The 20,812-nt window shown below is 48.2% G+C and overlaps 1 protein-coding gene across 10 annotated transcripts in view; it reads right to left on the bottom strand.

Moving 5' to 3' along the window:
• Positions 1–20,812, bottom strand: part of MIB2 (MIB E3 ubiquitin protein ligase 2) — a 109,628-nt gene that overhangs the window by 26,254 nt on the left and 62,562 nt on the right. For all 10 annotated transcript variants that reach the window (XM_073317014.1, XM_073317018.1, XM_073317019.1 and 7 more), the window contains 3 exons: positions 12,365–12,559; positions 10,939–11,081; positions 2,878–2,985 (listed from right to left, as the gene is read on the bottom strand). In XM_073317014.1, the coding sequence (XP_073173115.1) occupies positions 2,878–2,985; positions 10,939–11,081; positions 12,365–12,559 (446 nt within the window). The remainder of the gene's footprint in view (positions 1–2,877; positions 2,986–10,938; positions 11,082–12,364; positions 12,560–20,812) is intronic.

Below are 20,812 nucleotides of genomic sequence, written 5' to 3'. Positions count from 1 at the left end.
TGGGAAGTCAGAGATCATCCATTTCCTTCCTTTGCCAGATGTTCCTGCTCTATGGAGAGGGACCAGTTTGCCCGTCTATGCCCGTCACCCACATAACCAAGTATGTTTAAATGCATCCACGTTCCAAAAGACAGATCACTTTAGGGAAGGCTGGTAACCTCAACTTTATAAAGCAGGGCCCCAAGACAGGAGGAGTTGGACAAAAAAAGACTTGTATCTGTCAGAGAGCTCAGGCAGAGATGGGAAGGGAAGCCAGAAGTGACCAAAGAATGTGGCAAGAAAGCGTGCAAAGCCAAGAGAGCAAGAGGAAAGAAAAGGTTAGTTCCAGTTTGTCAGGTGCTCTGAGGATGACAGGTGCTTGCTAAAGGCTAGGTGTTATTGCTGGAAGCCTGGAAGAGCTAAAGATCAGCAGCCGAGACAAGACACACGGGCACGGCGGAAGTGTGGGGAAGAGAGAAGCAGCTGAAGGAGATAACCAGAAGGAATTGCCGAAGACAAGCGAGAGGTTAACATGTCTACACTGGCATTCAGACAGGTGCAAGGAAGCAGGAGCCACCAGTGTGGCTGCACTGTTCATACAGGTCCTGCCTTGGAGGGTGAGGCTCATCAGCTTCTCCTGGGCTCTGTGTGTCTGGCAGGGGGTTCATTTTAATTAAAAAGAAAAACCCCAGTAGCTTCCCTAACCATAATCACTGGGACTTGTCTGCTTACAGCCACCTCCTCACTTCTCAGGCCCACAAAGGGCCCACGGAGTCCTGACAAGCAGAGTGCTGTGTGGGACGAACACAGAGTTAAATAACTGTCCCCAGGCAGCACCCCTGGGAACGGAGATGCAATTTAGAGGGGCCACCTCCCCTTTCCCATGAGTAAAGCTGCTGTGTTACAACTCATTCACACCAGGGATACAATTGTGGACAAGGAGAGGCCAGGCATGCCATAACAGCAGCGTCGGCAATGGTATGGCCCAGGAAGGGGACAAGGGGGTACTTTCCCTAGAAACCAGGGGACACGCAAGCTTTTCATACCAGACAGAGTCACTAACTAGGTGCAAGTGGTCAGATAAACTACATGGTGTTGCTCTTGTTCCCTGATTGGAGGAGCAGCGCGAGCGCAAGCATGCATGCAAATATAAAATGTGATTAGTGCAAATTCTCCGGCATGTGACTCAAGCTCGCTTCTGGCAGACGTCTATTCCAGTGAAACACAAAGAGGCTCAGAGAAAGCGACGCAGAAAGGGGCCTCAGTGCAGTGGAAGCAAGTCAGTTTTAAATCAAGAACGAACGTCGGCAGGGAATATTTTTGCACTGCTCACTCAGACCTTGATTCAGGAAAGCATTTCAGCATGTAAATAATTACCTTCCTGAATCGGGGCCTCCGATCTCATTATTAGAAATCACTAATAAACACAGATAGCCCCATATGTCTACCCTTTACATATGTTGACAAAGAATATCTGCTGGTCCCAAAACCGACAGCCTAATGAGCAGACCCCTGACAAACACTGGGTCAGCCCTTCCTCGACCAACAGCCCCGTTGGCGTCAATAGGGCCACTCGAAGAGTAGGAAGTTATCCAACAGGATTAAATCCATCAGCCACTGGCCCCAAACAACACACACACAAGGCAGAGATTAACAGGGGAGGGGGAAATTACTGATGAGAAAATGGATGGATGGATGGATCATAGGAAGAGGTAGGATTTAAAGGTGAGCTACAAAGGATTTCTTAAAAATTGGGCTTATTTCTTTGCTGCTTGATTTTTTTTAACCTAACAAGTATCAGGCATGTCACATCTGGTCTTCCATGATGCTGTTGGTTGTCTCAGAGAAAGTGTATTCACAATAAACCATAAACTGAAAGGGCCAGGAGCAGAGACATCCTCTCTCTAAAACTTAACTGGCATTGGAGTTAAATATTAACTAACTACAAACCAACAACTGCATCCCCCACCCAGGGCTTGAAATATTCTAACTAAAAATTCCCTTTCCCCCCCATTTGCTCAGCTTTCACTCTTCCACATTATTTCACTAATTGTCCAGTTGCCAGAGTCATCCAAGGGCAAACAAGGCTTGAAATCCTAATGCTGACACAAGCAAGAACAAAACCAGACCAAAACCCTTCTAGGCCTTTTTAAACAAACAAAAGAAACAATACACCCCACCATGCTCAGACCCAATTCCCCACCCATTTTTTGCAGATCAGCTTCAAGGACAAACCTGAAGGAGCAAAGAGAAGGTGCTTGCCAGATGTGACAGGGAAAGCATTTCACTTCCATATAGCACTCCAACTTTTAATCCATTAAAGGCCTGATCATGGACGACTGATGTCAAAAGAAGTTTAGCTCCCATTAGCTCTTAGAGGAGCAGGAGCAGGCCCTAGCTGTTACGAGATTTTGTCTGTCAACAACTTTTCAGCTTAGTTATTGACAGAGTCCAAATTATTTAGGTAAATACAAACCCCACATTATTTTTGCCTTTTACCCACAACCTTTTCGTTGGAGAAATCTGTGCAAGTGGTTTGAAGAGTCGCACTGCAAAGGAGAGAAAACCAACCCTACAGTACCTATGCCTCCCTCATCCATGTTAGCATCCTTCTGTAGGAGATAGGCATTAAAAATCACATCCTTCCGATTACCACCCTTCTTTTGAACCCCAACCTCTTCTTAGCAGACTCTCTCAAGAGCTTATAGAGCTAGAAATCAAGGATTTTCTTAGCCTTGATGGCTGGAAAGAAATTAAGCCTGTCCCCACTCTCTCTAGTCTAGCAGCGTTTTCTTTGGCACTTGTCCAAGACTAATTATGGCACATCCTAGGGGACCACAGTCATTGTCATTCTACGCACAGCTGTTGTTCTGCTCAGTTTCCCACATCAGCACTTACCTTAGTCAGAGCTCCTGGGTGGAAAGTCCAGCGGGTTTCACTGTTGAATTGAACTCTGACATCCCCTCTGTCAGTGATTCTGTGCACAGTGCCTGTCTGGCCAATGAACTTTAAATATGGAAAGAGAAGAGAGAGAAATATTGATGAGTTAGGATAATTTTCATCAGCCAAGGATCTGCCGCTTGCTGGTTAGCCTATTTTTAATCATTATTTGTATTACCATAGCACCTAGGAGCTCTAGCCATGGACTGGGACCCTAATGTGCAGGCGCTGTACAAACTAAGATACTGTTTGCTAAACAACAGATCTTGTTGAGCTGCATAGCACTGGCTGATGCAGAGGCATATTTGAGTTGCCATCTGATGGTGTTCATTCGAAAAAAAATTGTTCACGCGGACTTCTGATTTCAAGGGTGTGACTTTTATTTGCTTTTTTTTTTTAAAAAAAAAAGTACGTAAAATACACAAAATATTGTTTCAGACTCAAACTGGAAAGGAATTGCACCTGTTCTCACCAGGCTTCCATTGAATGAGTCTCACGGACTCGGGCTGAGCAGATATTAGAATTGTGAGCGCGTACGCATGCAGCCTATTTCATGCGGATTCTTGCCCCTCCCCGACAGAGTCATCTTTAGTCTGTTTTGTAATAGGTGCCTGGAAGCAGTGTCCTTGCAGTCAGGACTCCAGGTGCTTTTCATGTATGCACCAGAGGTCACCAAAAGGTGTCATGGCCTCACTGGAAAAGTCCAATGGGACAGTGACGCTACTCAGAGACCTGCATTATCTTCTGTGTGGTCTGATGGTACATTTACTGAAGGATGACTACCTATTTCTGGCAACCTCAGCAACGTATTAAATCCCAAGTGAATAGATTTGTGGGGGCAGGGAAAAGATGGATCTCTCCATTAAAATCAATTAATTTGGCATTCATCATTAAAACGTCCATCATTGGAGTTTTTTAAGAGCAGTTTGAACAGACGTCTGGGATGGTCTAGATAACACTTAGTCCTGCCATGAATGCAGGGGATTGGACTAGATGACCTCTCGAGGACCCTCCCAGTCCGACGATTCTATGATTTGTGTCAGGGCCTTAGAGTTGAATATTAAAGCTTATAGCTGAATGATCTTTCAGCTGTGTGACTTGCCAATCAGGGCACCTTATATTGGGCTCCCAAACCCACATTTAGACTCTGAACGGCTCTATCCAACTTTCACCGAACTCAGCAAAAAACCAATATCATTGACTTTAACGTCTGCAGTGTTGTAGCCATTTGGGTCCCAGATGATGAGTCCCCCAGAACTTTTTCAGCAGTGCTCACCAGCTCCAGAGCCCATGAAAGTCAAAGGGAAATACAGGTACTCCGCACCTTTGAAGAACATGACAGTTCAATGCAGGTGGGTAGCTTTGAGCATGCAGGTTTTAAAATTTTGGCCAGTGATCCAGTCCGGTAAACCCATGATTCATGTGAATAGTTTTTACACAGTTAATCCCAGTCATTTTCAGTCTGCTCAGGTGAGAAAGGAATTGCTAATAAGAGTCAAGGGTTTGCAAGATCAGGCTTTTTTTTAAATGACTGCCCCATTCTCCTGCAATGACAACAAAACTTCCCACAGCATTTGCTCTTTTCTGCAGCTTTTTCGTTCCTTCCACTATGGCGAAATGGTCCCTTGAATTACTCTAATTGTTCCACTAAGCCCTGGTCTACACTAGGACTTTAGGTCGAATTTAGCAGCGTTAAATCGATGTCAACCTGCACCCGTCCACACAATGAAGCCCTTTATTTCGACTTAAAGGGCTCTTAAAATCGATTTCCTTACTCCACCCCTGACAAGTGGATTAGCGCTTAAATCGACGTTGCCGGCTCGAATTTGGGGTACTGTGGACACAATTTGACGGTATTGGCCTCCGGGAGCTATCCCAGAGTGCTCCATTATGACCGCTCTGGACAACACTCTCAACTCAGATGCACTGGCCAGGTAGACAGGAAAAGAACCGCGAACTTTTGAATCTCATTTCCTGTTTGGCCAGCGTGGAAAGCTGCAGGTGACCATGCAGAGCTCATCAACACAGGTGACCGTGATGGAGTCCCAGAATCGCAAAAGAGCTCCAGCATGGACCGAACGGGAGGTACGGGATCTGATCGCTGTTTGGGGAGAGGAATCCGTGCTATCAGAACTCCGTTCCAGTTTTCGAAATGCCAAAACCTTTGTCAAAATCTCCCAGGGCATGAAGGACAGAGGCCATAACAGGGACCCGAAACAGTGCCGCGTGAAACTGAAGGAGCTGAGGCAAGCCTACCAGAAAACCAGAGAGGCGAACAGCCGCTCCGGGTCAGAGCCCCAAACATGCTGCTTCTATGATGAGCTGCATGCCATTTTAGGGGGTTCAGCCACCACTACCCCAGCCGTGTTGTTTGACTCCTTCAATGGAGATGGAGGCAATATGGAAGCAGGTTTTGGGGACGAAGAAGATGAGGAGGAGGAGGTTGTAGATAGCTCACAGCAAGCAAGCGGAGAAACCGGTTTTCCCGACAGCCAGGAACTGTTTCTCACCCTAGACCTGGAGCCAGTACCCCCCCGAACCCACCCAAGGCTGCCTCCTGGACTCAGCAGGCGGAGAAGGGACCTCTGGTGAGTGTACCTTTTAAAATACTATACATGGTTTAAAAGCAAGCATGTGAAAGGATTACTTTGCCCTGGCATTTGCGGTTCTCCTAGATGTAGTCCTAAAGCCTTTGCAAAAGGTTTCTGGGGAGGGCAGCCTTATTGCGTCCTTCATGGTAGGACACTTTACCACTCCAGGCCAGTAACACGTACTCGGGAATCATTGTAGAACAAAGCATTGCAGTGTATGTTTGCTGGCATTCAAACAACATCTGTTCTTTATCTCTCTGTGTTATCCTCAGGAGAGTGAGATATAATTCATGGTCACCTGGTTAAAATAGAGTGCTTTTCTTCAGGGGACACTCAGAGGAGCCCATTCCTGCTGGGCTGTTTGCCTGTGGCTAAACAGAAATGTTCCCCGCTGTTAGCCACAGGGAGAGAGGAAGGTTGAGGGGGTAGTCACGCGATGGGAGGAGGCAAAATGCGACCTTGTAACGAAAGCACATGTGCTATGTATGTAATGTTAACAGCAAGGTTTACCCTGAAAGAGTGTAGCCACTGTTTTATAAAATGTGTCTTTTTAAATACCGCTGTCCCTTTTTTTTTCTCCACCAGCTGCATGTGTTTCAATGATCACAGGATCTTCTCCTTCCCAGAGGCTAGTGAAGCTTAGAAAGAAAAAAAAACGCACTTGCGATGAAATGTTCTCCGAGCTCATGCTGTCCTCCCACACTGACAGAGCACAGACGAATGCGTGGAGGCAAATAATGTCAGAGTGCAGGAAAGCACAAAATGACTGGGAGGAGAAGTGGCGGGCTGAAGAGAGTAAGTGGCGGGCTGAAGACAGGGCTGAAGCTCAAATGTGGCGGCAGCGTGATGAGAGGAGGCAGGATTCAATGCTGAGGCTGCTGCAGGACCAAACCAGTGTGCTCCAGTGTATGGTTGAGCTGCAGCAAAGGCAGCTGGAGCACAGACTGCCACTGCAGCCCCTCTGTAACCAACCGCCCTCCTCCCCAAGTTCCATAGCCTCCACACCCAGACGCCCAAGAATGCGGTCGGGGGGCCTCCGGCCAACCAGCCACTCCACCACAGAGGATTGCCCCAAAAAAAGAAGGCTGTCATTCAATAAATTTTAAAGTTGTAAACTTTTAAAGTGCTGTGCTTAAAGTGCTGTGTGGCATTTTCCTTCCCTCCTCCACCACCCCTCCTGGGCTACCTTGGTAGTCATCCCCCTATTTGTGTGATGAATGAATAAAGAATGCATGAATGTGAAGCAACAATGACTTTATTGCCTCTGCAAGCGGTGATTGAAGGGAGGAGGGGCGGGTGGTTAGCTTACAGGGAAGTAGAGTGAACCAAGGGGCGGGGGGTTTCATCAAGGAGAAACAAACAGAACTTTCACACCGTAGCCTGCCCAGTCATGAAACTGTTTTTCAAAGCTTCTCTGATGCGTACCGCGCCCTCCTGTGCTCTTCTAACCGCCCTGGTGTCTGGCTGCGCGTAACCAGCAGCCAGGCGATTTGCCTCAACCTCTCACCCCGCCATAAACGTCTCCCCCTTACTCTCACAGATATTGTGGAGCACACAGCAAGCAGTAATAACAGTGGGAATATTGGTTTCGCTGAGGTCTAAGCGAGTCAGTAAACTGCGCCAGCGTGCCTTTAAACGTCCAAATGCACATTCTACCACCATTCTGCACTTGCTCAGCCTGTAGTTGAACAGCTCCTGACTACTGTCCAGGCTGCCTGTGTACGGCTTCATGAGCCATGGCATTAAGGGGTAGGCTGGGTCCCCAAGGATACATATAGGCATTTCAACATCCCCAACAGTTATTTTCTGGTCTGGGAATAAAGTCCCTTCCTGCAGCTTTTGAAACAGACCAGAGTTCCTGAAGATGCGAGCATCATGCACCTTTCCCGGCCATCCCACGTTGATGTTGGTGAAACGTCCCTTGTGATCCACCAGAGCTTGCAGCACTATCGAAAAGTACCCCTTGCGGTTTAGGTACTCGGCGGCTTGGTGCTCCGGTGCCAAGATAGGGATATGGGTTCCGTCTATAGCCCCACCACAGTTAGGGAATCCCATTGCAGCAAAGCCATCCACTATGACCTGCACATTTCCCAGGGTCACTACCCTTGATATCAGCAGATCTTTGATTGCGTGGGCTACTTGCATCACAGCAGCCCCCACAGTAGATTTGCCCACTCCAAATTGATTCCCAACTGACCGGTAGCTGTCTGGCGTTGCAAGTTTCCACAGGGCTATCGCCATTCGCTTCTCAACTGTGAGGGCTGCTCTCATCTTGGTATTCATGCGCCTCAGGGTAGGGGAAAGCAAGTCACAAAGTTCCATGAAAGTGCCCTTACGCATGCGAAAGTTTCGCAGCCACTGGGAATCGTCCCAGACCTGCAACACTATGCGGTCCCACCAGTCTGTGCTTGTTTCCCAAGCCCAGAATCGGCGTTCCACAGCATGAATCTGCCCCATTAGCACCATGATACATGTATTGGCAGGGCCCATGCTTTCAGAGAAATCTGTGTCCATGTCCTGATCACTCACGTGACCGCGCTGACGTCGCCTCCTCGCCCGGTATCGCTTTGCCAGGTTCTGGTGCTGCATATACTGCTGGATAATGCGTGTGGTGTTTAATGTGCTCCTAATTGCCAAAGTGAGCTGAGCGGCCTCCATGCTTGCCTTGGTATGGCGTCCGCACAGAAAAAAGGCGCGGAACGATTGTCTGCCGTTGCTCTGACGGAGGGAGGGGCGATGGACGACACGGCTTACAGGGTTGGCTTCAGGGAGCTAAAATCAACAAAGGGGGTGCCTGTACATCAAGGAGTATTTCAGGCAGGACTTCACGGAGGGTTCCAATAAGAAATGGTGCACCTAAGTTATTGTTCTTATTGGAACAAGGAGGTTAGCCTGGCCTCTGATTGATACATGGCTAGATTTACCTCGCTGCACCTTCTCTGTGAGTGACTGCAGTGTGACCTAGAGGAATGAGTCCCCTAGACAGGGGAGGAGGCAAATGAGTACAAAACAAATCTGGTCTATTTCTTGTTTTGACCCACTCCATCTATCTTTTACATCTTTGGCTGGCAGCAGACGGTGCAGAAGGACTGCATGCCATCCACATCTCATGGCTGCTCGGCAGAAGATGGTACAGTACGACTGCTAGCCATCCTCATCTCTTGCCTGCCTGGCAGAAGATGGTACAATACGACTACTAGCAATCCTCATCTCTTGCCTGCCTGGCAGAAGATGGTACAGTACGACTGCTAGCAGTCCGTATCGCCTGCCCGCTCACCATAAGATGGTTCAATAGGACTGACTGCAGGACTAAAGAGAATGACCTGGTCAAGTCACTCCAAATTTAGTCCCTGCGCCCATGTCTGCCCAGGCGCTCCCAGCCGACGTGGCCAGGAGCACCTCGGACACGACGAGGACGACTACCAGTCGTATTGCACCGTCTGCTGCCAGAAGGCAATGGGTTGCTGCTACTGTGCAGCAAAGCCGTACCGCGTCTGCCAGCACCCAGGAGACATAGAGCGACGGTTACCTGAGCAGGCTCCATGCTTGCCGTGGTATGGCGTCTGCACAGGTAACTCAGGAAAAAAGGCACGAAATGATTGTCTGCCCTTGCTTTCACGGAGGGAGGGAGGGAACGGGGGCCTGACGATACGTACCCAGAACCACTCGCGACAATGTTTTAGCCCCATCAGAGTGCTCCATTGTGACTGCTCTGGACAGCACTCTCAGATGCCCGATTGTTTGCTTTTGCTCTGACGCCGGGAGGGGCGACTGAGGACACGGCTTACAGGGTTGGCTTCAGGGAGCTAAAATCAACAAAGGGGGTGGCTTTACATCTAGGAGTATTTCAGGCAGGACTTCACGGAGGGTTCCAATAAGAAATGGTGCACCTAAGTTATCGTTCTTATTGGAACAAGAAGGTTAGCCTGGCCTCTGATTGATACATGGCTAGATTTACCTCGCTGCACCCTCTCTGTGAGTGACTGCAGTGTGACCTAGAAGAATGAGTCCCCTAGACAGGGGAGGGGGGGAAGCAAATGAGTACAAAACAAATCTGGTCTATTTCTTGTTTTGACCCACTCCATCTATCTTTTACATCTTTGGCTGGCAGCAGACGGTGCAGAAGGACTGCATGCCATCCACATCTCATGGCTGCTCGGCAGAAGATGGTACAGTACGACTGCTAGCAGTCCGTATCGCCTGCCCGCTCACCATAAGACGGTTCAATAGGACTGACTGCAGGACTAAAGAGAATGACCTGGTCAAGTCACTCCAAATTTAGTCCCTGCGCCCATGTCTGCCCAGGCGCTCCCAGCCGACGTGGCCAGGAGCACCTCGGACATGACGATGACAGCTACCAGTCGTACTGTACCGTCTGCTGCCACAAGGCAAGGGGTTGCTGCTACTGTGTAGCAATGCCGTACCGCGTCTGCCAGCACCCAGGAGACATAGGGTGACGGTTACCTGAGCGGGCTCCATGCTTGCCGTGGTATGGCGTCTGCACAGGTAACTCAGGAAAAAAGGCGCGAAACGATTGTCTGCCCTTGCTTTCACGGAGGGAGGGAGGGAACGGGGGCCTGATGATATGTACCCAGAACCACCCGCGACAATGTTTTAGCCCCATCAGGCATTGGGATCTCAACCCAGAATTCCAATGGGCAGCGGAGACTGCGGGAACTGTGGGATAGCTACCCACAGTGCAACGCTCCGGAAGTCGACTCTAGCCTCGGTACTGTGGAAGCGCTCCGCCGAGTTAATGCACTTAGAGCATTTTATTTGGGGAGACACACACTCGAATATATAAAACCGATTTCTAAAAAACCAACTTCTATAAATTCGACCTTATTCCGTAGTGTAGACATACCCTAACAGGCCTTGTTTACATTTACTTTTCATCTATAGCACTGGATCTACTGTCTGAACTTCTTTAGAACACAACAGATGACAGCAGATGGGTTGCTGCTTCAAAACAAAATTTAAAGAACCAGCTAAGTGCCAGCAGGAACATATGGACAGGGAAATCTTAGTCACATATAGGGATACTTCTTCATGTAGGGGACTGCATGTAACTGCCGTTAGCACTAATGCACATTACAGCAGAGCCAAGAAGGGAATGGAGTCCAACCCTCAAGGACCTGACCCAATACTCACTGAAAATCAACAGGAGTTTTTGCATGGACTTCCAGGCTTTGGATCAAGCTCTTAGAATCTGCAAGACTAGGTATGGCAAATATCTCGCACTACAGATTTATATGCACCTAGAAATAATAATCTGACTCCAGTGTTCTGGCACTAAAGAATACGAGTGCACTATGCTATGTATTTAGAACAGAAGGTAATAGGTTATACACACAGAGTTTCTGGAAATTTCTTAGCCAAAGTAACCAGTAATTTTTCTAAGGGTAGCAGTGAGCGGAAATAACTGTACCTCAGCCATTTTAGGGTTCCAGCCACCATGCCCCTCTTGCATCTCTCGTAAGATGTCAATGTCCAGCAGGCATTTCACTTTGTCCCCATGCTGGAAGGGATGCCTCTCTGTGCTCTCTTTCCTCTGCAGTTCAGCAGGCTTTCCTGAACGGAAGAAAGACACCCCCCCACACACACACACATAGAGAGTAAAGCATCTGTATTTGTTGCTCCTTTCTAACATACCAATGAACGATCCCCCAAATGGGAGATGGGACAGCATTAAGGCCAAAAATCCTGCTCACTTTCCTCAGGCAGTCGTGGACACACACACTGTGGGAGAGCAGTCTATGGGATTACTTCTGTGAGCCGGATTTGGCCCTAACTGGATAATACTACAAGTCAAGAAGGGGGCATCTCTTGCAAAGGCATTTTGGTCCCTTATGCAAAGGAATCTATTTGAAAGCTGACCCCTGGTGACACCAAACTCCTACATCTGCTTCCACCAATTAACATCTCCCCCACCTACTCTTTGGCAAATACCTGCTCGCTGCTGAAGACTAGCTCCTCCACAAGCAAGTGCAGATCTTGCTTTATGGAGGGTCTCACTCGTGTTCTCTGCCCAGATGTACTTCCTGCCCAACCCTTCCATTCCCTGACGCTTGGACAACAGCCTGCGTGGGCCTGATCCTACCCCCAACAAAGCCAGTGGCAATCCTTCCATTGACTTCAAGAGGAGCAGGATTGGGCCCTGAATGCCTGGATTAAATATACCTCAGTGGGCCTTAACGGAAAACCTTGAGGCTTCAGAAAGGATTCTGTGCTGATTCCCTCATTCACTTCCCTAGAGCCTTAGAAGCTGAGATCGGCTGAGGCATGGTGCTGAACTAGACATCACCAATTACCACAGCTACATTCCTATCTTCCCAGGTAGGGCAGATATTCGGTGCTGGATTCTCAAAACCTCCCTCAAGCCACAGTCCCCGCAGCATGCCAGTCCAGCACGAGTATGCAGCTCAGACCCTCCGAACACAGGAGCACTGGCTGCCTCGTTACAGCTTGAAAGGATGAGAAGCCTTGGATTAGCAAGACGCCCATTGTGCTGAACTCTCTGCTCAGTTAATGGACACTCCCCAAAGAGTTTCCTACATTTACAAAACCAACTAATTGGCCTCTACGTACCTTTCCTACCAATGGGACTTGATATCCAAACCAAATGTCCAAAGCCAACTACTCTCATATCACTGGAGGACCAGGCTACCTGACACACCTGTTTTTTGACTCCTGTTATTGTTTAAATGGCATGTATTACATGGAAACTTTATATATCTAGCTATTCAATCTTCTCTGCCAAATCAGGATGGGCTTTAGTAATAGATGCTCAGGCATGTTTGACAACGACCAAGTGTTATGACAGTCCCGTATTGTAAAGTCAACATGCCACGTACCTAGTCTCGGGAGATGCTCTTTGTAGTAAAAGCCGCCAGATGCTTCCACAATGCATTTCAGGTCCACCTTTCCCTTGTGCCCGACTCTGTAAACGTTTGTGGTGCCGTCAGACCACGTGACGCTGGCCACGCTGCGGCCAGTCTCCACATCCCAGCCACGAATATCCACCACTCTCCCGGTTTTACCTTCACCACCTGATTTAAAAAGAGAAATAAGAACCAACTAACTTACACTCCCACAGAGCCTTACTACACAGACATCGGCCTGCCACTGAGGTGTTCATTGCCTGAAAATGGGATGACAGACAGCTTTGTAACACCAGAGCAACACTGATTAATAATGCTTAGCATGTCTATGGTCCTCCAGAGATGTTAATTAACTGATTCCCTGTGAAGGGCAATAGCTAATATTATCTCTATTTTATGGATAAGGAAACAGGCAAAAAAGAGCTTCTATGAGCTGCTCAAGGCTACAAAGGGAGTCAATTTCACAGCAATAATTAGACATTTCTAACTCCCAGTCCCATATTCAGACCACATCTCTCCCTATTCAGTAGTTTAGGTCAGGAAGGGACAATGAAATACCATTTAGATGTCCATCACCATGTTCTAGCCTAGCAAGAATGGACTGGAAGTTAGTATTGGGTTGTTTTTTAAATTTATATAAAGTGATGAGACTAAGATGGCTATTGCATGAAAGCTCATCTAAAGAGTGAGTTTTGTATTTAGTTCCAAATCTGTAGAGGGATTTATGTTAGCAGAATGTAATTAGCTAGACTAGAATTTAGCCTGGACATGGGGGCCAAGACCTCTAAATTATGCAAAAAGTGCACCAGGGGATGTTTTTAAATGATTCCAGATGACTGGGGTTTTGGTTTTTATCCTCATCTTTAAAAAAATAAAAAGTATGTTCTCTGTAGAATTTTAAGTTTAAATAAATAAAATATGTATGTGAGAGAGAGAGGCCAAAGCAAATGAATACACTTGTCAGCTCTCCAATAAAGTAATACCACAGAACAGTGGGCACAAAGCCACCAGATGGGCATGGGGAAGGAGGGAGAGACTGTGGCAGTGAAATTTCTGCAGGTGAGCGTTTGGGTCGGATTTCTGCAGGGCCCTTTCTGGGAGACCACAGGCTGACTCCACAAAACCAATGCAAATGCGCGCTTTGCTGGCAGGCAGCATGCCGACTCCATACAGCACAGAGCCCCCCCAACCACCTATCCCTTCTCGGGGGAGAGGAAGAGGGAAAAATCAGGAGACTTTGCAATTATTCTGGCCCCTTTATGTTTTTCCATCTTGAGCCTTGCAACCTCATTTCATGCTGCAAAGGGCACTGTATGAGTGCACAGTTATTTTTAACTGGGGAAACTGAGCTATTACAGACCCCAGTCTCTGCTGGCTCAGAGAGAATCATTACATAAGGCTCTATGAATGCTGGACAACCCTTCCGCTCGCAAGCATGGATGGGCAAAAGCCACACTCTGCAAGAGGATCCTTTAAAAAGCCACTTCCCTTGGCCCGTAGAAATACTGTCCAGACAGACAGTGCATGGTGCGAAGGCGACACAGTGTGGCCAGGCAGAAACATGGCTGTTCTCTCAACTCCTACCTAGTTCTCTTGCTCTCTATCATTCGTGAGATAAGCCAAAAATGACAAGCTTTGTTTCACCGTCCTCTTCCCTGTAGGTATGGAGACTGAAGGGTATGAACAAGCTTCCCCAGATCAGGCGAGCATTGTGGCTCTGCTTACAGGAAACATTCTCTCTCAAAGGCAGTGTGGGCTATCAAGGGATAAGGAGTCGACTCATGGGTTCTGTTCTCAGATCTGCCACTGCCTCACTGTATGACCTGGAGCAAATCTCCTGCCCTAGTTTACCACGTTCTAAAATGGGCACAGTAACACTTTCCTAACTCACAGTGTCGATTCTGAGGCTCTGATTGTTTGCAAGGCTCTCGGAAATCCTCAGATGAGCAGTGCTGCCTTCTGCATTTATGACACACCCATAACAAGAGCCAACTGTGCAATGTAAAAGAGGACCAGTTGGCCCAGGAGACGTTCCCAGTCCACTCCATCACGGATTAAGAGGGAGATTTTCGAGACAGAAATAAGAATTTGACTCCCAGTTCCTGCCAACTTACAGTGGGAATGGACTACCCAACTCCCCCACATTGCCTCTGAAAAATCTTCCCCCAGGAATAGCAGACACAAACAGCTCAGCATGTGATTCACACCTACACCCGTTCCTAGGTAGTGAGCTGGATAACCAGCCAGGCAGTCCGTATTCAGTAGTTGCAATTCATAATCGGTTGCCGACTGTGTCTGCAGGATGCAACCTTCACAGTTAAGCCTGGAAGAGCCTTTAAGATTACGAGAAGGCCCCTAGCTAGAAGGCAGCTAGTCACAATCTTCATCTGCCGAAAGACTCTTCCAGTCAGTACAAAAGGTCAGCCCAGAAGGGACAAGGCATCCAATCCACATTCCCCTCTGTTGAGCAGGGCCAGCGCCTTGCAGAGCAAGCTGTTTGCACTAACCCAGCGGAGGAGGATAGCATTCTGGGCTGCCAGTGACGCACACGAGAGGCAATTAAACACACTAGTGGCAGGCTAAGGATAAAGGCCTCATTGAACAAGTGGACGCAGCACTTGATTAAAACTCGGGGGTTAATGCCCAGCTCTGCCACAGACTCCCTGTGTGAACTTGGGCAAGTCCCCTCATGTCTCCGTGCCTCAGTACAATAGGGAAGGCAATACTTTCCTTCCCCTCCCAGTCTGTCTGGCCTAGTTAGACTAGGCTCCTTGGTACAAGGACAGTCCTTGAGCTCACTCGGAGTCTCTTAGCCCCACAGCAATACAACAAATGTCAATAAGGTGACCACTCTAGATCAGCAGCAGCCCCATAGGAAATACACAGGACTTCACAGCGTGGCAGTGGCAGACCACTATTGACGAGCATGGAGGTGAGGAGTCCATGCTAAGTGCGTTCACCTTCCAGGAGATCTGCATGAATGCTCTCTCCTTCTGGGCATGCTGGATTCGGCTCTCTGAGGAGCAAGGACAGAGGAAAAGGAGGAGGGGAAGACTAAATCTCTCCAAGGGGCAGTGAAGGAGAATTCTGCCCAGGCAGTGGGATCCTTCCTGCTTTAAAGATTTACATAAAAAGCCAGCTGTTCGCTGGGCAAGTGAAACAGGAACGTTTGCTTCACCATTGGGGTAGCTTAGAGCTCGTTATTGAGCAAACAAGAAGAGCAAGAGAGAGACTCAACCTCCCCACATAACTTCTATTGTGCTTAGAGGGGAAGAGACATGGGCCCAAGAGGATGGTGGGGCATGAAGCCTTGTTAAAATAGTTGTGGGAGAGGTGAAGGCAGGGAGACTGGGAGCAAAAATATGCAAGTTCCACAGTTGGACCAAGACAACCATCAACAGGAGAGCGAAAGGCTGGTAAAGGTAAAAGCCTCCCCTCCGCCGTGGGGTCAACAAGCTGGGGTGGGGTGAGGGCTCCCCAATCGTACTGTTTGTTGTTCACGAATACAGCACCACAGGTGTGCTTGGCACTTACAGACACACAAAACCCAGCAGGTGCCCTGGACCCTGAGCAGTGTGAATGCAGCTACAAGTGACAAACAGCATTCAGCATTTCTTCATGTCAGTAGGGATCTAGATAAAAGTCACCATCCTTCCTTCCCCTATTCCATCTGTTTTCAGATCCTTCACTATAAAGCAGGGAGGTGGCAGTTATCCACATTTCATTTCAGGGACATTTGGGCTCAGATCGAGGTAGAAAGAAATATCATCAATAAAAGGGCTAAAGAGCCAACACAGCTGCCAGAGCCCAGACCAGGTTGGAGGAGCTCAGTCCAGCATGAGAGGGGCATTTGGTTAATCAGCAAATTCTGTGGCAGTCCATGCTAATTTCCTTTAGAGGGTTTCAGGCAGCAGGGGGCGGGATGGAAGCCACAAAGCAAAATTAAAAGTGAGATTGTTAAACAGTAGAAAATTTCACACTTGGCTGCTAATGCCCTAATAAGACACATGGGGCTGTGAGATTAGTTAGCCCAGCTCACTAGTGTCCTCTGACAGTGTTTACAGGATTTATTACCTTTATTTGCACTTTTAACCTGCCCTGAACAGCAAAATATATAATTGGTGTGGTTCTAGGAAACTAAAACCTGAGGGCCAGAAGCTCAGCTGATAGAAATGTATGCAACTCCATTCAAGTCATATGAGGTGATGCTGAGTTACACCAACTGAGAATCTGGCCCAGATCTGGTCCCCACCCAAAAAAAGTTATTCTCAACCAGGAAGTTTTATAGCTAACTCATGCTGGGGAAACAAGCTGTAAATACTCGGGCTTTGGAACATGGATGTGCAGGAAAGATTCTTTAACTACTGCACATCGTGCGCCGATGAAACCCCACGGACATCAATGGAAGGATTGACATCGGACTTCAGAGCAGGCCCATAAGAGATCATGATTATACTTAGGGCAGGACCAGAGACAGCACAGACGTGTTCTCTTGCCTCACTCTCCTGTTTTCAACTCTGCAGTTACAATTCAATAAGGCGGCAGAAGCTATTCACCACTGACCATTGTTAACAGAGAACCTGACTATTGTCAGGGAGAAATGGTAACTTCCACTGAGACGGTAAGCTCCTTGGGGCAGAGTGTCTCTTTACATTCTGTGAAGCGTAAATTTGCAGCTTGATACAACTGTGCTAGGGTACCACAGCGTTCCTCTTCTGTAAAATGGGCACAGTATTATCTCACAGCCGATACAGGAGCCGCTGCATGGAACAAAGTGATGCCACGTAAACACCCTTGCTGGAAGACAGAGTGGAACAATTCGCAGTCGCTGGTGACAGTCACGTATCTTGAGACGGTTGAGCACCTTTTCCGGGCCCGGGAAACAAGCACTTACTGGTGAGACCGCATTGTTATGCGGCTATGAGACCATGAGCAGTGGCTGCAGAACTTGCTAATGTTTAAGGCCCCTTTCCAAGAACTGTGCCAAGAACTTTCTCCAGCCCTGAAGCCCAGCAATACTAAAATGAGAGCTGCTCTGACAATAGAGAAGCGAGTGGTGATAGCTCTGTGGAAGCTTGCAACACCAGACTGCTACCGGTCAGTGGGGCATCAATTGGGAGTGGGTAAGCCTACCGTGGGATCTGTTGTGATCCAAGTTTACAGGGTGATTAACAGACTTCTGCTAAGAAGGGTAGTGACTCTGGGCAACATGTAGGACATAGTGGATGGTTTTGCCGCAATGGAGTTCCCTAACTGTGGTGGGGCGATAGACAGAACGCATAGCCCTATCTTGGCACCAGACCACCTTGCCAAAGAGTACATAAATTGAAAGGGGTACTTCTCAATGGTGTTGCAAGTGCTGGTGGATCACAGGGGCTGTTTCCCCGACATCAACGTGGGATGGTCAGGAAAGGGGCATGATGTGTACATCTTTAGGAACACAGGTCTATTCAGAAAGCTGCAAGCAGGGACTTTCTTTCCAGACTTCAAAATAACCATCGGTGATGTTGAAAGATCAATCGTGATCCTGGGAGACCCAGCCTACCCCTTGCTCCCATGGCTCATGAAGCTGTACACCAACAGCCTGGACAGCACTAAGGACCAGTTCAACCATAGGCTGAGCAAGTGCAGAATGGTGGTGGAATGTGCCTTTGGTTGTTTAAAAGGTTACTGGCATTGTTGGCTTACTAGATTAGACCTCAGTGAAAGCAATATCCCCATTGTTACTGCTACCTTCTGTGTGCTTCATAATATCTGTGAAATAAAAAAGGGAGAAAAGTTTCTGCCAGGGTAGAGGGTTGAGGCAGATTGCCTGGCAGCCAATTTTGGTCAGCCAGACACCAGGGCAGTAAGAAGAGCAAATTGAGGGGCTGTGCGTCTCCGTGAGGCTTTGAAAACTAGTTTCAGCAATGAGCCAGAGCAGAGCAATGTGACACTTATCTGTGTTGTTCCTTACCAAGCTGTCCCCTCCATTGCATTTTCTCCCCTGTAAACTCCAACCCCACCAACCACCATGTGTTGAATGAATAAAGAGCTTTTTCTTCTCAATATGTTAAAAGATTTATTATGCTCAGAAACACAGACACAGCAAAGAAAAGTAAGATAAAATAAGCAATGGGAGAAACAAGGAAAGCTTGCTTACAGATGAACTGCAACAACAATCAAAGGTGCAAGAATGGGCGCCTTCTGGTCCTTATACCCTCCCCTGGTGTTGAGTGCAAGGGATACTGAAATTCTCCCCTCCCCCACCTCATAGGACATTTGGGGAAGGAGGATGTAGAACTTGGCGATGATGGCAGCAGGTTCAGCACTGACTGCAGAGGGACTATAGCATCCAGCTGCCTTTCTTGAACCTCAGACGCCTCAAAATGTCTGACTGCTTCTTCATAATCTGCAGCATCTCTTCCTGTGTGGCACGCTCTTGTTCCCTGAATGCTCTTTTGACCTCCCTGTCCACGTCCAGGTTCTCAGACCATGTAATCCTCCATGCTCTAAGCTCCGTCTTGTCACTCTCGGAGACGTGCATTAACTCATTGAACATGTCCTCCCAAGTCTTCTTTTTCTGCCTTCTAATCTGGGAAAGTCTCTGTCCCCATGTGGAGGATGTGCCAATGGACAAGGTTTCAGCTGCAAGGAACGCGAAGAACAAGGGTAGCACTGACCGTGCATACATGGTTTCTGGTGCAAGGTCAATTTTTTTTTTTAAATAACAAAACAAAATACAAGCAAACACGTACTAAATTAGAGCTATTAAAGAAAACCAGTAGCATCTGAATAACTTAATAATACACTTCACTGCAAGCCACCACGTAATCACAACTGCTGGCTATTGCAAGAGTCTGTTTGCTGCTCCAGCCACGAGGCATGGGCAAGAGGCCTTGTGCTTTTGTGAAGACACCCTTGGGAACACAGGTTGGAACTTGAGAAAAGCCCCCTTTCCCCTAGCAACCTGGATGGTGCTTGAGGACAGGCACCAGTGTAAAGACCCCACAAATAGTTTTTTTTTTTTTTTTTTTTTAAACACAAAAGCGGCACCAGGTTGGGGGAAAGGGAGACAAATAGGAAGTCGCTGCCCCTTTTTTTCAAATGCTGCTTGCAATACATGGTTATCCCTTCCAACCATAACTATCCCACGTTTGGGAAAAACTGGTTGTGACACCCAGAGTTCACCTAATGGGAGGGTGATTACTTGTTGAATTGTTTGCAGTTTAAGGGCTAGCATTGAAAACTTCCGGTTCCCCTAGGTGACCCTGTGTGATATCACTCTCCTGCGGGTAACAGAGGTAGCAAGGGGGCTGATGCTGCAAGCGACTGGGTACAGACCTGGTCCTTATGCTGCAATGCTGTGTGTTGCAATGATGCCAGCAGAGTTAATTCTGGAGTGGCACAGGGAAGTGTCCTACCATGGAGAACAAAATAAGGCAGCCCTTCCCAGAAACCTTCTGCAAAGGATTGCAGAGTACCTCCAGGAAAGCTTCCTAGAGATCTCCATGGAGGATTCCCAGGCCACCCCTGTGCACATAAACAGTCTTTTTCGGAGAGCACCCTCTGCATAGCTGGAGTGGCCACCAATGCCCACTACACCTACTTTTTCGTTCAGATTAAAAATAAATAGCAGCATGTAACCCCTACAGTTTGATTGGAAATGTACACTCACCAGAGGTGCCTTCCCCAGCATTGTGCTCCGCCACCAACTGGTCCCGTGAAGGGATGGGCTCCAGGGTTTAAAAAAGGCCATTCTTGGCTGTTGGGGGGAACGTATCCTCCGCTTGCCTGCCTCACATTCGCCTCTTCCTCCTCAACCATGTCCTCCTCGGTGTTGTTAGAGGTTTACCGGGGCTCCTGGGAGGTATCCACGGAGCGTTTTGGGGTAGCAGTGGGGTCGCAGCAGAGAATCGCAAGCAGCTCCTCATAAAAGTAGCATGTCTGTGGGGCAGAACCAGAAAGACTGTTCGCCTCCCTCGTCTTCCGGTACACTTGGTGAAGCTCATTTATTTTCACACAGCACTGCTGCACGTGCCTGGTGTAGCCCTTCTCCCACATGCCCCGTGCAATCTTGGCATAGACGTCAGCATTTCTTCTGCTGGATCGGGCCTCTGCCTGCACCGACAGCAGTAAGATCCAGCACCTCCTGTATACTCCATGCTGGAGAGCGTTTGCGGCCTTGAGTCTCCAAGATCAGCTGTGCTGATGAGCTCTCCCATCTCCACACTGATCAAACAGGAAATAAAAATTCAAAAGTTCCCGGGGCTTTAACAGGCGAGCAGCTGTTTCCTGTGTACCTGGCTGACATGCAACACAGTTGAAAGTGCTCTCCAGAGCGGTCACAGCGGAGCACTGTGGGACACCTCCTGGAGGCCAGTTCATTTGAATTACACAACGCCGCATCTACACTATCCCCAGGTCGACCTGTGGGTGTCG

The sequence above is a fragment of the Lepidochelys kempii genome, chromosome 18, assembly GCF_965140265.1.
Source record: "Lepidochelys kempii isolate rLepKem1 chromosome 18, rLepKem1.hap2, whole genome shotgun sequence".
Taxonomy (NCBI): Eukaryota; Metazoa; Chordata; order Testudines; family Cheloniidae; genus Lepidochelys; species Lepidochelys kempii.
Note: the sequence above shows the minus strand (reverse complement) of the source record. Positions and strands in the feature narration are given on the sequence as shown.